Raw genomic sequence first — 15,164 nt, 5'->3', positions numbered from 1 at the left:
GGGATCATGTGCAGCTGTGATGTGGGACAAGGTGGCTGCATGGAGCATGAGGAGACATCTGTGTGCAAGAAAGGGCCACCCAAAAATTGAGACCCCACCACTGGGCTGCCCTGTGCCTTCAGTGAGCATTAATTGCTATAACAGTCATTAGAGGTGGGATGGGGCTGGATTGTGGATTGAGGCTGAGCTCCTGGAGAGAAGCTGGCCTTGGAGCCTGCTTTGGGGTTAGGGTGCAGCAGCCACTTGCTGTGTCTGTGGGCTTTTTTTTTTTTCCTCTGGAGCTCTTAAGATTTACTGGTTGGCTGCTAGAAAGTCACTTCTGATCATTTTTAAAGAAAAAATGTATGCAGGAAGGAACATTTCTTCAAAAAATCAGCCCTCAATGTCCATGCTGTTACCTACCCCTTCCACCACTGATTCCCAAAACACAACACTGGCCACAATTTTGAAACATATCTTTATTTGCAGGCTTTACCTGATTTTTATGAGTTATGCAACCATGAGAAGCAGGATTTCCCCGTGCTAAGGCTCGGGGGAAGGGCGCTGGACAATTCTTCAGTGCCACAGGGAAGGCAGAACCCGCCGGTTCTGATGGTTCCTGGCAGGTTTGGAGCTGGGGCATGGCAGAACCTGCCAGTTGTGATGGTTCCTGCCAGGTTTGGAGCAGGAACACGGCAGAACCCTCCAGTTGTGATGGTTCCTGGTAGGTTTGGAGCTGGGGCATGACAGAACCCTCCAGTTCTGATGGTTCCTGGCAGGTTTGGAGCAGGGGCATGGCAGAAATCCCAGTTCTGATGGTTCCTGGCAGGTTGGAGCTAGGGCATGGCAGAACCCACCAGTTGTGATGGTTCCTGATGGGTTTGGAGCTGGGGCATGGCAGAACCCACCAGTTGTGATGGTTCCTGGCAGGTTTGGAGCTGGGGCATGGCAGAACCCACCAGTTGTGATGGTTCCTGGCAGGTTTGGAGCAGGAATGCTCAGCAGGAGGGTGTCCTGCCCCTGCACTTGGAATTGGGGTAGTTGCTGTAGGATTTGCGGTAGGAGCTGGCTGCCCTCTGGAAGCACTCCACAGCCCTCTTGTCGCACTCACACGCCCGCTTCTGGCACGGCTTCCCATTTCCTGGAAGAAAATTGGGGAGGATGGAGGCAGGGGAAGGGTGTGAGGGTCAGGGGGTGTTTTCTGACCGTCCCCACAGCCCCTGTGTTGAGTTTGGGGTGTCTCAGGTGGTGTCGTGTCTGGGGTGTGGAGCATTCACATCACTTTGTCTCTGATGTGTCTGTGGGTGTTTGCCTGCATCTCTGGGATGTGCTTTGTAACAATGAGCACTCAGGGCAGCTGTGCCAGGTCCCCATCCAGCATGGGAGGCTCCTCTCAAACCCTTGGTGTTTGGCCTCTTGGGAAGTCTCCAAGCTCTGACACTTCACCATAATCCAGCAGATGCTTATTTGCCTTATTCCTGGCACTTTTCCTCTATTTCCACCCACTTCCCTGTGTGTGATTTCCAGGCCAGGATGATCTAAAGGGGATGTTGGAAGCCAGGCTCCCCGGGTGTGGGTGGCTCCCCGCTCAGAGCGCTGCCCCCGCCCCGCTCTCACCGCAGGTGATTTGGTTTTTTCGGAAGCTGTATTTGTAGGTGGTCGTCTTGGGGCTGCAGCCGGCGGCCACCAGTTTCTTGTAGCAGCAGTCATGGGCGTGGCAGCACCTGGGGGCAGGAGAGCTGAGGTCAGGGACAGGTGGGACAGCAAGGTAAAACATCACCCACTGCATCTCTGCTGCTGTGCCACTTCTACAGAGACTTTAAGGACGAGCAACAATTTTCTCATTGCTGCTTCCACCCTCAAGAGCAGGAAGGAGATTGCAGCGCTGTACCCAGGGAGGGGAGGAGGGCTGGGGGCCCTGCCTTGTCCCAGTACCTGTCAGTGGCATCCAGGGGCTGCTTGGAGCCGCCCCAGCCGCAGTAGCAGCCGTACCCGTTGTAAGTCAGCGCCGATTTCCCCGTTTTCTTCTTAATCATCGCTGCAAACTGGGCCAGGTTGCAGCTGGCAAGGGCCAGTCCTAGGACTGCAGAAGGTGGGTTAAGAGCACCAGGAAAAGCAACCTCCCATCCCACATTTCCACAGCAAAAATGGGCATCTCACTGTGCCCACCTGGCCGTGGGCAGGGCCTGGGAGCTTTCCCGGGGGATACTCACAGAAGAGGAGCAGCGAGAGGAGCTTCATCCTGGCAGAGGCAGCTCTGGGGTTTGGTGAGCCCAAGGTGCTGCTGGTCCCACCTTTTATGGCTGTGCACCCTCAGCAGGGCCCCTCCTCTGGGGAGCCCAGAGTGGGCAAATATTGACAATGCTCACTGCACTGGTTCCGCTGCTGTGCAGGTGTCCTGGCACTGCTGGAGGCTGTGGGGTGCCTTGTGTGGGGGAGGTCTTGGCAGGAGGTTTGGGATGTGTGGAGCAGCCTGGGGCTGAGTCTGTGGGTGTCTCAGCATTCCCAGTGCTTCCCTGAGTGAAATGAAAGAACTTGAGGGAGAACAGGAACCACTTAGCATGAGGTGTCCTTGCCATGGTAGGGGGTGGAATGAGGTTGTCTGAAGAGTCTGTGATTCCATGATCCACCTTCTTCCTGGGTGACAGATTTTTTAATGCCTTGGCTAGAAAACACTGTTTTGTGTTTTACTGTTTCCATCCTGGCTTAGCTGGACAGGGGGAAAATGCAGCCAGAGCAAAGATTCCTCCCCTTCCAACTTACCAGAGTGGCTGAGATGCAGCATTTTGAGGGGAGGAAGGTCCCATGGTCTCCAGAATGTCTGTGGCTGGAGATAGAGCTGAGCAGAAGCCATGGTTGGTGGCTTTCTTGCTAGTGGGGCTTTCTGAGTGCCCAGATGCTCCCTGCATGTGGGGATGCTCCATCCCTCTCCCCATGTGTGCTGGGCACTGTTTTACTCTCAAATATCTCATGGCATGAGGTGTGTGGTTCACCTTTATTTAGAAGCAAAATAAGGCAAGTGGCAGAGAAGAAAAAATGCAAGTGATGATGTATGATGGAAGGTGAGGGAAAACAGGCTGCTTGTGTCTTTTGCTTGGAGAGAATCTGATTAAATTTGTGGTACTGAGCAATCAGTTAGCAGATACCTTCTGGCAGAGATTGCAGCTGCTCTGTGGTGCTTTTTGGGGAACCCCAGCATGGGCTGGCCCTGAGGCAGGGGAGGAAACCCCCCCAGGGCTGGTAGGGAAACTGAGGCAGGGAACAAGGATGCAACTTGTGTGGGAATCAGAGAGATGCTGAGAGAAGGGAACTCAGCAAAATCTCTTCCCCCCTCTGCCATGGGCCCTTTGCCTCATCACCTCTCTGGGCTAATTTAAGTTGTCCCCTGGGGTGGTGAGTTAATTGGCTAAACCAGGATTTGCTGTAATTCAGGATTTTCCAAGTCCACAAGCTGTTTTATGACAGGGAATAAGGGATATTCTTGTCCATTAAACTGGCTGAGCTCCACTGAGAGCCTCTGCACCCCACTCCCTCTACCTGTGGGAGGTTTGCAGGATCCCTTTTCCAAAAGGGAAATAAGACCCCCCAAGCCAAATGCCTCCTGGGAATCTGTGGATTTTGTTTCATAGTATGAAAACCACAACTCTTGCAGCCCAGTGTATTGCAATGCTCTGAGGGGCTGCAGCATCTGAGCCAAACCATCAGCATCTGGAGGATTTTTATGAATGGGTTTGTACAGCCAGATGTCCAAGCAGGAAAATTCAGGGATAGTTAAAATTCACCCAGAATTTACAAAGGGAGAGGGTGATGCAGTGTGTCCCAGCCTGCAATCTGTCTGGGCTATCCATGCTCTCGGTGAGGGTTTGATCCTTGATTTATGCCCTGCAGTTATCAGCTGCCGGGCAGAGAGCTCCTTCCTCCTCTCCCCCGGGATTGCACAGGAGATTCCCTGTCAGCATCGCTGATTTCAGGGCTATTTCCTGGTACCATTGACTGCAGCTATGGGGCAACCCAGGGTGGCAATTCCAGCTGGGCATCAGCCCCTGAGGAAAGTGTTTTGTTGCTGTTTCTGTGGCTTTATTTCCTTGCTGAGCCCCCCTAAGGCGGTTTGGAGCCAGAGACCTGCCGGGGTCAGCACCCCGAGGCACAAATCCTGGGGATGCTGAAGTGGGGGGAAGCAGCCGCTGCCTGAGCTGCCTTTTTCTAAGGAATGTGCTCAGGGTTGTTGCAGAACCGGGCCAAAACATTCTTTTCTGGTGAGAACTCTGTTTTGCTCAGCGCTGGGTGTGACGCAAGCTCCCGGCCGTGGTGTCACAGCAGAGATTTGGGGGCTCACAGAATGTCTCGCACTGAAAGGGACCCACAAGGATCACCCAGGTCCAAGCCCGGCCCTCCCACGGCACCGTGCCTGCCCCCAGCCCTTCCACCAGCCCCATTCTCCCTCTCTCAGGAAAACTGGGCATTTTCAGAGCCCGAAGGTTTAGAGCTGAGCTGAGGCAGTTCAGGGGTGAATGTGTCACCTCCCAAGCGTCGTTTTTGCGGGATACTTCAACAGGAAACCTGCCTGAGAGTGAGGGGCGCTCGCTGGGCTCAGCCGAGTCACTGCACGCTGCCAAACGCTGCTTTGGGCTCTCTGGTTTTATTTTGGAGCGACAGGAGGGAATTTGCTGAGAAGCAGAAGCGGAGGGAGCGGACGGGCTGCCCGGGGGACGCTCCCCATCCCGGGACAGGGCCAGGAGTCCCCTCCTCCCTTGTTTTGCTGTGCTGCACCTCGGGGAGCGCCGCTGCCCCGGAGGGCTCCTGTCCTCGCCTGGAAGCCCAAAGGCCCCGAGGGGGAGACTCGCCGGGGCTGGGAGGCGCTGCCGGCGCCGTCCCCTCGCCGATCAGCCCGGAGATGGTTCCGCACAGGGAGTTCTCGGTTCAGCAGCGCCCGGCTCGTCCCCGGCACCCGGCGCGGCGGCGGAGCTGAGCCCGGCCCAGCCGAGCCCGGCACAGCAGCATCGCCCTCTCGCACCTGCAGGCGCCTCGCTGGCAGCGCGTCCCAGAACCTGCGGGCACCGACAGCGGGCTGGGAGCTCGGAGCAGCCCGGGACAGGGCCCGCGGACGGGGGATGGTGCGGGAAGGGGCGTCCCGAGCACTCACTGCAGGCGGGGATCCCTGCCCGGGGCGCAGACAGCGGCTGGGCCGGTCCCGCTGGGCAGCGCCGCGCTGCCAGCCTGGCATAGCAGCAGGCTCGGAGCAGGCAGCACCTGCGGGAGGAGCAGAGCTCGGGCTCGTCGGGAGCCTGGCACCCGGACAGCCGAGAAATCCATTTCCTGCGTGCGGCACCGGCTGCTGGCACAGGCTCTGCCAGCTCTGCCTCCTCCTGCTCTGCATCGCCCAGAGCCTCCTCTGTCCTGCCCGTTCCCACGCCTCTGCCTCCCCCTGCAAGCCCTGCCCCGCATCCCGGCTCCAGGAACGTGCCCCTGCTCTGGTGCCATCCCACGGACCGGGCGCTGTCCCTGGCACCGCCCTGCCCTCTCCGGGATGGAGTTAGGGGTGAGCCCTGCATCACCTTCCCTGCTTCCCGAAAACCTGATGCCTTCCTGCTGCTGCTGCCAAGCACCCGGTCTGCATTTTGCAAAGCTTCGGCGGGGGCTGCTGGGGTGATGCAGAGCCCCGGGATTACCCAGTGTTATCCCTCTGGGACCAGCGTTAGCCCTGTGGGACCAGCGTTAGCTCTCTGGGGCAGCGTTATCCCTGTGGGACCAGCGTTGCCTGTACCGATCCACCGAAGCCCTCGAGGTGCCCCATCCCCTGTAGCATCCATGGGCAGTCAGGTTTCCTACGGTGCTTCCCTCGAGTCCCGGTGTGAACGGGCGTGGGTGTTTCCCGTGTGCTGTAAACACACCTAGAGTGACCGTAAAATGTGATTTGTTTTTTGTGAGTTATGTGCCTGTTGTGAGGCCTGGGGAGCTGGGGAGGGAAGGAGGCTTTGCTGGGAGTCCCCCTGAGGAGTTTGGGGATGAGCCTGGCTCCCGTCTGTGGGTGGGGGATGCACTTACTGCAGGCAAACAGCATCATCAGCACTAGCAGGACCTTCATCTTCCTCTCACCTGGGCCTGGGAGGAGAAACAGGGCACAGGCTTAGCCAGGCAGCGTGGAGTTTGATAGGAGCAGCCGTGAGAAGCTTCCTCTGAAATCGGATCAACCCCAAAATCTGGAGGGAGGAAAGCAGCTGTGCCCCCTCGCACCAGCGTTGCTGCCTCTTGGCCGAGAGCGAGCGGTGTCACCTGCTGAGCATCCCCAGCTCCTGTCCCACTCCTCCAGCACCTCTCAGCTCCTGTCCCACCCCTCCAGCACCTCTCACGTCCTGTGCCACCCCTCAGCATCCTCCAGCTCCTGTCCCACCCCTCCAGCACCTCTCAGCTCCTGTCCCACCCTCAGCACCTCTCAGCTCCCGTCCCATCGCTTTTGGCACCCAGCGCAGCTCTCCCCGCTCACCGCAGCCCCGCACCGTTTCCCTTTGGAAGCGATCTCACTTTTCCCACCGGCACGGGCCGCTCTCTGCCTCCTCCCAACATCCCCCCGGATTTTTCTCCCCGCAGCAGCGGAGTTGGGGAGCGGGTTGCTCACCGGGGCCCTGGCTCGCTGTCCGTCTGTCCTGCCGGGCAGAGCCTGCCCTCCGTGCGCAGCCCAGCTGGAAGCTCCAGGAGGACTCGTCTGTCCCAAGCCGGGAGTGCTACGCCCCTTCCCCGGCCAGCCCCCTCTGCCGCGGGTGACGCAGGGGCCGAGCCCGAGTTCTTGGAAAGTTTTGGGAAGATGTTGATTATTTACGGGGATTTCTCTCCCTGCCCAGCAGCAGCTCTCAGAGGACCGGGGATGTTGAACAAGAGCACTGTTTATTTCCGCGCTGGTTTAATTTACAGCGGCTCTGGTGTGGCCAGCACAGGCAGAGGGATGGAGGGCGATCCCAGCTCCCATCACGGGCACAGATTGTTGGGATAGAATCGGCAGCGTTTCTGGTGGCTCCAGGCGTTTCGGGGCCGCATCCCAGCTCCCATCACCGGCACAGCCAGTTGGGGTAGAACCTGTAGCGTCTCTGGTAGCTCCGGGCGTTTCTCCTCAAGCACAGCGCCAGGCTGCGGTCGCACTCGCAGGACAAGAAGTCGCACCGGGAGCCCTGACCTGCGGGACAGGGGGAGCCCAGGGTCAGCCCCGGCCTTGGGGGGATGGCACCCCCTCTTCCAGGGCCGTACTCACCGCAGGAGAGCCTGCCGTGGTGCCAGCTGTAGTAGTAGGGGCGTGCCTTGGCATCACAGTCGTGCCTCAGGAGGCTGCCGTAGCAAGCATCGTGCAGCTGGCAACATCTGGAGATTGAAGCTTTAGGGAGTGGCATCTTCGCCCCCTCACGCCACAAATTCAAAAATATTCAAGAAGGTGTCCGTGCATGGGTTTTTAAGTGGATTCTCACCTGTCTGTGGCATCCTTGGGCTGCCCCCTGCCCCCCAGCCCGCAGTAGCAGCCGTAGAAGCCGTAGTACACAAAAGCGTTTTTCCCTGTCGCCTGTGAGATCATCTGGTGCAGCTGCAAGAGGCTCCCGTGGGCTGGGGACAAGCCTGGAGGGGGGAAATCAGGGAGACCACACTGATTCCCTGCCCCCCAACAGCAGCTCCATCCCTCCAGCCCCCACACTGGCACCAGGGTGGGGATGTCTTAGGAATTATAACCCAACAAAGGGGAAATGTGCTCCCAGCTTGGCATGGGAGAGTTGTGGCATGTCTGGAGAGCTGGTGATGGGGACAGGTGGAGAAATCACCAGCCTGATCCTAATTTAAATGGACGTAACTGCACAGAGAGCCTTGGTACTGAGAGAAGACACTTACCCCACACAAAGAGCATGGAGAGGCTGAGGAGAGAGTTCATCCTTCTGACGGCTCTGGGAGAGGAAACCAAACCATTCTCTGTTACACCAACCCCTTCTTTCTTTCCTCATCACCCAGGAGCAGAGGTTCTCCCTCTCTCTGGGGAGTAGGAGCAACGAGGGGGTAAAGATGCTCTTGTTTCAGCACAAAGCATCAGGGATGGGAAGCGATGGGAATCAGATGGGGGAGAGGTGGGAAAAAGCAGAATCAGGAGAAAGGGAGAAAAATTGGAGGGATGTTCAGCCCTCAAGGGCTGCACCCACTGCTCCTCTTCTGGACTGGCATCTCAGCAGCATCTCCTTCAATCCTGCTTCCCAGCATGGCACTTGCACAGCTCCTGGTGAAAGGAGGAGAAGAGGGAAAGCAATCCTCCATCCCCACTTACCCTGGGAAAGCCCTGCTGGCTTGCAGTGCCCTGCAGCCAGCTCTGCTTGCTTTATATAGCTTGCTCCTGTCTGCCTGACCCAAAACTCGCTGACTGGGCTTCCCTGCAGAGGAGAAGGTGCCATCCTTCCCCTTTTGAGGAATGCCAGAAATCCCCCGAGGCCCCAGCCCCGGACCCCACGCACGGGTGGGTGCTGGGTGGGATGAGGTGGAAAAGCAGCGTCACTTCCAGCCTGAGGAGGAAGCAAACACACTCTGCATCTCAGCCAGAGATGCCTCATCCTCTGCCCTGCCCAGCACCAAGGAGCCACAGCAGGGGGAAAAGAACAGCTCTGGTTCAAGCTGGGCATGGACACAGCAAGTTTGGGGCTTCCAAGGAGGTGTAAGGTGGCTCAAGGAGAGTTATCACTTCTTTGGGCAAAGTCCGCGGGCAATACTGAAACCATCTCTAAATGTGCAGTTCCCAGAGTCACGAGGCTGGGCAGACACCGGATGATTCTCACTCACCATGAGAAAACAGAAGCAAAATTAATCTTCTGAGGTGAGAAAGCCCAACTTCCCTTTATTTCTCTCCTTGAGGTTTTCCCACCCCCTCATTACACCCTCCTGCAGAAACCATTCAGTCATCAACTGCCCTCCTAAATTAGCACTTGTCTAATGTATGTGGTCAAGGCTTTGAAATCTTCCTTCCTCTGTGGATGATTATTCTTTAACCCTTATTTCCAAGAGTTATGGAATCCCAGACTGATTTGGTTTGGGAGGTGACTTAGGGAAGGAAGGTGACTTGTCTGTGTCTTTTGTGCTAGAAAAACAGTTTTTTGTTGTCCTCCACTGACAAAGTTTTCAGCCAAGCCCTGATTCTGGCTCCACTTTGGTGTCACAAGTGATGCTCCCTGGCTGGCATGTGCCTTGTGCTTATCTGAATTGCTCACAGCCCATTAATGTTCCTCTGGCTAATTACTGCAGCATTAATAATTTGCAATTAATTTATGTACTCATGCTGTTTTCCTGCTTTTAGTGTGTTTGCATAACAAAATGTGTTTCTATGAAATGCTTTATATGGAATTGTTTATAGCAGGAAATAGATATAAAAGAGCAGTTGTGTCATTGCTAGTAAAATCCTCACGTGCCACAAGCCAAACATCCCAGAAGATCCTGGGGATACTCCCGTGAGCTTCTCCCTGTGCTGAGCTGTGCTTCAGGTGGACAAGAGGAACAGAAAAATGACATCCAGCTTAGAAATCGCTGTGATGTGAAGCCTCTTCTTGCATTCCTGGGACTGTTCTGTTAGCGTTCCTCACAAAGCTGTTGGGATGTGCCCTCTGAGCTGGGAATTGGAGATTCATTGAATCCCAGATTGGTTTGGGCTGGAAGGGACCTCAAAACTCATCCAGTGGGATGAGCAGGGACAACTTCCACTGTCCCAGGGTGCTCCAAGCCCTGTCCAGCCTGGCCTTGGGCACTGCCAGGGATCCAGGGGCAGCCACAGCTGCTTTGGGCACCCTGTTTCCCAAACTTCTAGCTCTACATTGGGATAGGTGTGTGAATTACACCCCTGTTGGCAGTTTTGGGGTGTCAGGAGATGGTGTGGCTGAGGGATGCAGAACTGCTCCCCAAACTCAGCAGCCACCATTGCAGTGCCTCAATCTCAGCAGCCCTTACACAAAAACACCATGGAGAACCGGTTTGCATCCCTTTTATTGTATCTGTTATCTTTGCTGGGAAATGAAATCAAGAGAGGAGGAAGGGACACAAAAGAGGAAGCTGGTGTGACTTTCCAGGAACTGGTGGCTCTCCATCCGTGGTGTGTGTGCTCTTCTCACCCTGAGCTGCACTCACAGGGGCTCTGCCTTTAGTGAGCCCCCAGCCCAAGCTTTTCTTGCTGGGGAAAAGCAAAACCTGGAGCTCTGTGTGCAGATTCACCCTCCTCAGCACTGGAGCTTGCTGCCTTGGCACTTGAGCTTGAAGTAGAAGCGGTAGGAGTGGTTGTAGGAGGGCAGGGAGCTGGCGAAGCACGAGGCCACCGCGGTGTCGCACAGGCAGGTCTCCCTCTGGCACCAGCTCTGCTCGGTACCTGCGGGGGCAGCACGGGGCCCTGCGGTGCCTTTATCCCCCCGGGGCAAGGGGAGAGAGCAGCGTGTGCCGGGACTCGCCCTGCACACACCCTCAGTGCCCGTTTAATCAGCACGGCCGGGCGGCAGCGGGGCTGGATTCAACCGGGGATGGATTCAGCAGCTCCCATGTGTGTGCCCTGCTCGGGGATGGGGCTGGGATGGGGCTGGGATAGGGATGGGATTGGGATGGGATGGGGCTGGGGCTTGGATGGGAATGGGGATGGGATGAGGATGGGGCTGGGGCCTGGAATGGGGATGGGGATAGGACTGGGATGGGGATGGGAATGGGGATGGGGATTGGGATTGGGATTGGGATTGGGATTGGGATTGGGATTGGGATGGGGCTGGGGATGGGATTGGGAAGGGGATGGGAACTGGAATGGGGATGGGGATGGGGATGGGGCTGGGATGGGGATGGGGATGGGGATTGGGATGGGGATGGGGATTGGGATGGGGCTGAGGACTGGAATGTAGATGGGACTGGGAGGGGATCGGAATGGGGACTGTGATGGCGATGGGGATGGGACTGGGATTGGGAAGGGATGGGGCGGGGGGCTGGGATGGGGATGGGACTGGGATGGGGATGAGAAGTGGGATGGGGATGGGAACTGGGATTGGGATTGGGATTGGGACTGGGATGGGGCTGGGGCTGGGATTTTGATGGGGCTGGGGATGGGGATGGGGATGGGGAAGGGTATGGAGACAGGATTGGGATGGGACGGGGACTGGGATGGGGATGGGGGACAGGGATGGAGATGGGAACTTGGATGGAAACTGGAATGGGGATGGGGATGGGGACTGGGATGGGGATTGGGATGGGATTGGGAATGGGATAGGGATGCTGATGGGGATGGGTATGGGATGGGGCTGGGCCAGGGATGGAGATGGAGACGGGATTGGGATTGGGATGGGATGGGGGTGGAATTGGGATGAGGATTGGGAATGGGATGGGGATAAGGTTGGGATGGGACTGGGATTGGGATAGGAATGGGGATGGGGACTGGGATGGGATTGGGATGGGTCTGGGGGCGGTGCTGCTGCCCGCTGCCCGCTCCGTACTCACTGCAGGTGATGTTCCCGTCGCTGGAGGTGAAGCTGTACGGGGTGATCAAGGGGCTGCAGCTGCCCTCCCTCAGCCTCCTGTAGCAGCAGTCGTGGGCTTGGCAGCACCTGCGGGGACACCAGGTCAAAGCGCGGCCCCAGAGCCCCCCGGCACAGCTGGAGGCCAGGGGAAGGTCCAGCCTCAGACTGAAGGCGACCAGCGAGAGGAGGTGGCGAGGGAGCGGTGCAAACCCCCCAGCGCTGGGGGGCAGACAGCTAGCACCTCCTCGGGGGCTGGGGGCGGTGGGGCCGCCCGGTACTCACCGGTCCGTGGCATCCACGGGGCTCCCGGAGCCGCCGATGCCGCAGAAGCAGCCGTACCAGCTGTAGGAGAGCAGCGCGCTCCTGCCCGTGGCCGCCCGGATCATCCGCTCCAGCTCCAGCACGGAGCCGCCGGCCCGGAGCAGCCCTGGGGGCACAGCGGGGCTGGGCAGGGCAGGGCAGGGACCCGCGGGCATCCCTGCACCGGGCACGGGCATCACCCTGCGCTGGCACTGCCCAAACGGGCGCTTTCAGGAGTGGAACCATGAGAGGCTCTATCCTCTCCCCCAGAATGGTGGAATCATGGAATGGTTTGGCCTGGAAGGAACCTCAAAGCCCATCTGGCTTTGTTCCATCCCCTGCCATGGGCAGGGACACCTTCCACTGTCCCAGGTTGCTCCAAGCCTCATCCAACCTGGCCTTGGGCACTGCCAGGATTGGGCCACAGCCTTCTCTCAGCCACAGCCTCCTCTCAGCCACAGCCTCTTCTCAGGGAGGATGGCTTTTGCAGTCTGGCATTCACAGCCTCTGTGAATGATATTTTGCCCCCTGGACACAAGATATTTTGCCCCCTAGACCGGCTCTGCCGTGCTGCAAACTGCAATCCCCCATCACCAGGATCAGCCATGGGCATGGCACAGGCAGGAAAGGTGACAACAGGCTCCAAGGGCCTCCCAAAAGAAATCTGGACATCCCAAAGTCTCCCCTTCCCCAGCCCTCCAGGACTGCAGCAGCTCTGCACGAAGCACTAGAGAGAAACTGCCAGATTTAAACAAAAACCTGAACTGTGCACAGAGGCTCAGGGGTTGTGGGTGGATTCTGGCCTGGCCAGGCACAGCAGGGCACTTACCACAAGCCAGGAGCACAGCAAGGAGCAGATTCCTCATCCTGGGCTGCCCTGGGGAGGGAACAAGGATGGGTGATGATCCAGGAGCTTCTCCAGAGGAGCTGGGTGCCCCCGGGCAGTGCCTCAGGTGACACTGCTGTCCCTGTGGGTGCACAGCCCTGGAAGCATCCCCAGGTGAATCCTGGCTGCTCTGTACCCCAGTTTGGGATGTGGGGCTTGGCAGGGACACAGTGGTTTCTCCTGCCTGGGGCTGCTGGAGCAGCTCAGGAGCTGCAGCCTTCCCCCCCTGCCCTGAGCAGCCTGAGGAGCACCAGGGCAGTGAAATCCCCTCCTCTCACCCTGCCTGGACCTGCAGTGCAGCGCTGCCAGCTCAGCAGGGTGGGTTTATATCCCTGCCAGGCCCACCCCCTCCTGGCTGTGCTGATGGTGTCAGCTGTCCTAAGCCAGGCTTGCCTGGAGCAGGGAGCTGATTCCCATCCTTCTCTTCCCCAAAACCCACGAGTTTTCCCACTGCAGTGAGCACCAACTCTTCCTCCATCATCCTGCTCATCACTGGGCATGAATCCATCCCCATCCCTGAATGAGGCCACTCAAGGCCTTGGCCATGGCCATGGTTTTAAAATCCATGGGATTTGGTGGCTGGAGTAGTGGGGCAGAAGTGATTTGTCACCTCAGAGGCCATTGAATCCTTGTTCCAGGTGTGGAGGCAGCACTTTGGGCTCAGTATTTCCCCAGTTTTGCCAACTCACCCTCTGAAGCCCCAAAGATGCTTTCTGTTGGCTCCTTCCTTGAAACTGCCCCCCAAATCCATGGCTGCATCCAAATTGCAAGGGAGAACAGCAAGCACCAGGATTGCAGTTCCTGGGTCTGCAGTTTTCCTGTTCTGCCCTCAGGTTTTCAAGGCAAGGGGTCTGTGAAATTGTAGCACCAGCAGCAAAGGCTGGAAAAGCCATGAAAGGAAAGGAAAAGCCATGAAAACCCAACTTGGAATGCTTTGGGAATACAGTTTATTTAATTACCACAGCCCAAACATGATACAGAGACACGGGGGAGACAGAAAAGCAGAGAAGATAAGGAACAAAAGCTGCTGTTTTCCCTTGAAGCCGCGGGGCCAAGAGCAAACACAGACACAAATGCAGGTATCAGGCAGGGCCCCACCCTCAGGGATTAACCACGCTCCTGGGGAAGGGAATCTGGGGCTGGGAATTGTGAAGAAATGACCTCCAGACTGGTCTGGAATTAAGAAAATAAACCTTTCAAATTCCTGAGAGCCACCAAAGCTGACACTGAAGGGATGTCACCTCTCAGCTGCCCTGCAGGGTGGCAGAGCTGTCTGTCCCAGGGTTTTCCTTCCCTCCAACCCTTTATTTCCTGCTGCAAGTGGAATAAAACCCCATCCCAGCCTGGTAAGGATGGGGGGGTGACATCTCACCGGCCTCTCCACTCACCATCTGCACAAGAAACCTCTCCAAAATACCCCAACCCCTGCTTTCCCCACCAGGCTTTTAAAACCAGGGCATCCCTAATAATAAATTAATCAATCCCTTTCCCCCATCCTCCACAAAATGTTTCCAAAATTGCAGAAGGTTTTCCCCACTGTGGCAGTTGCTGTCTGTGCTGCTCCTGCTTTGCCATTGCAGGCCCTTGGATTTGGGGGGGAAATCTGGGGTTTTGCTGTAGAGTTTTGATAAATCTGTGTGGAAAGCTTTGTCCAGAGACATAAATGGAGAGCAGAGAGCTGGGATCATGTGGATTTGGGATCCACACCTGGTTTTAACCAAATCCCCTCATTTTAAGCCCTCCCTCTCTGTGGAGGACCCATTCAGGGGAGTGCCCACATGAGGCTAAACCCTGTCTTTAACTAACCCACAAACTCAAGGGCTTAAAAACCACCTGTAGAAGTTATTATCCCATTGGAAATGTGGAACTTTTCAGCCTTCCTATGGAGCAAGGAGAGCTGGGTATCTCCCTCCCATCTGTTTGCTCAGGCCCTTACTGAAGTGCAAATACCCCGCATGCTTTGATCTGCAACATTGCTAAACATCCTGGGCTGGGGTGAGCTGATAGCAAACTATTCCCCCACTTATTTTATTTCTTTTTAGTGCTCAGGTTGGCCTTGATCCTCCCACCCTGCAGGGTGGAGACCCCAAGTTTATGGTGGAAATTTATTGCTTGTGTCTTGCTGCCTTCGATGGGCATCTGTCAGTGGGAGCAGCAGCTGCTTAAGGAGGAGTGGGTTTGGAAAGGGATTAATGGGGGGAGATGGAAAAGGTTGGTGCTATGTGGAGTGTTCCCAGAAGGAAAATTGGGATGTTTCCCAGAAGGAAAACTGACTCAGGGATCATTTGTAGCCGGGGGAGATCAGGAGGACTCCCCCTCCCTCCCAGCTGCACCTTTCCCAGCACAAAGAAACTCCCCCAAAAAAGTTGCATTAGGTCCCCTTGTGATCTTGTGTGTGAAGTATAATTTTAAAAAGGTGTTTTCCTCAGAATTCATGAGTTTGGGGTTATTTGTCTGGCTTGATTCAGTGGCCACTGAATCACAGGGAGGTTAAAGCCAGTCTTGTGCTGCTA

At 56.7% G+C, this 15,164-nt stretch overlaps 4 protein-coding genes across 6 annotated transcripts; all 4 read right to left on the bottom strand.

Moving 5' to 3' along the window:
- Positions 1-462: 462 nt before the first annotated feature.
- Positions 463-2,229, bottom strand: LOC131567233 (basic phospholipase A2 caudoxin-like). Of its 2 annotated transcripts, XM_058818782.1 has the most exons (5): positions 2,193-2,229; positions 1,915-2,062; positions 1,597-1,703; positions 939-1,120; positions 463-815 (listed from the first exon to the last, which is right to left on the bottom strand). In XM_058818782.1, the coding sequence occupies exons 1-4, from the start codon at positions 2,218-2,220 to the stop codon at positions 978-980; spliced, it is 426 nt and encodes a 141-aa protein (XP_058674765.1). In that variant the 5' UTR covers positions 2,221-2,229; the 3' UTR covers positions 463-815; positions 939-977. The 2 variants fall into 2 exon arrangements, with proteins under 2 accessions (XP_058674765.1, XP_058674764.1); XM_058818781.1 differs by having other exon boundaries at positions 463-1,120.
- Positions 2,230-4,602: 2,373 nt separating this feature from the next.
- LOC131567234 (phospholipase A2, membrane associated-like) lies at positions 4,603-6,712 on the bottom strand. Of its 2 annotated transcripts, none has more exons than XM_058818784.1 (5): positions 6,596-6,712; positions 6,025-6,081; positions 5,744-5,870; positions 5,123-5,229; positions 4,603-5,027 (listed from the first exon to the last, which is right to left on the bottom strand). In XM_058818784.1, the coding sequence occupies exons 2-5, from the start codon at positions 6,062-6,064 to the stop codon at positions 4,900-4,902; spliced, it is 402 nt and encodes a 133-aa protein (XP_058674767.1). In that variant the 5' UTR covers positions 6,065-6,081; positions 6,596-6,712; the 3' UTR covers positions 4,603-4,899. The 2 variants fall into 2 exon arrangements, with proteins under 2 accessions (XP_058674767.1, XP_058674768.1); XM_058818785.1 differs by having other exon boundaries at positions 6,025-6,155; positions 6,596-6,650.
- A 310-nt stretch (positions 6,713-7,022) lies between these two features.
- On the bottom strand, positions 7,023-7,891 carry LOC131567236 (basic phospholipase A2 sphenotoxin subunit B-like). The gene is made up of 4 exons (XM_058818787.1): positions 7,846-7,891; positions 7,434-7,578; positions 7,223-7,329; positions 7,023-7,147 (listed from the first exon to the last, which is right to left on the bottom strand). Exons 1-4 carry the CDS (start codon positions 7,883-7,885, stop codon positions 7,023-7,025), a joined length of 417 nt encoding a protein of 138 aa, XP_058674770.1. The 5' UTR covers positions 7,886-7,891.
- A 2,305-nt stretch (positions 7,892-10,196) lies between these two features.
- Positions 10,197-12,631, bottom strand: LOC131567235 (phospholipase A2, membrane associated-like). The gene is made up of 4 exons (XM_058818786.1): positions 12,595-12,631; positions 11,748-11,892; positions 11,446-11,552; positions 10,197-10,342 (listed from the first exon to the last, which is right to left on the bottom strand). Exons 1-4 carry the CDS (start codon positions 12,629-12,631, stop codon positions 10,197-10,199), a joined length of 435 nt encoding a protein of 144 aa, XP_058674769.1.
- Positions 12,632-15,164: the final 2,533 nt, after the last annotated feature.

The sequence above is a fragment of the Ammospiza caudacuta genome, chromosome 22 (assembly GCF_027887145.1).
Source record: "Ammospiza caudacuta isolate bAmmCau1 chromosome 22, bAmmCau1.pri, whole genome shotgun sequence".
NCBI classification, from domain to species: domain Eukaryota; kingdom Metazoa; phylum Chordata; class Aves; order Passeriformes; family Passerellidae; genus Ammospiza; species Ammospiza caudacuta.
The sequence above is the reverse complement of the archived record's forward strand: the minus strand, read 5'-3'. Positions and strand labels throughout refer to the sequence as shown.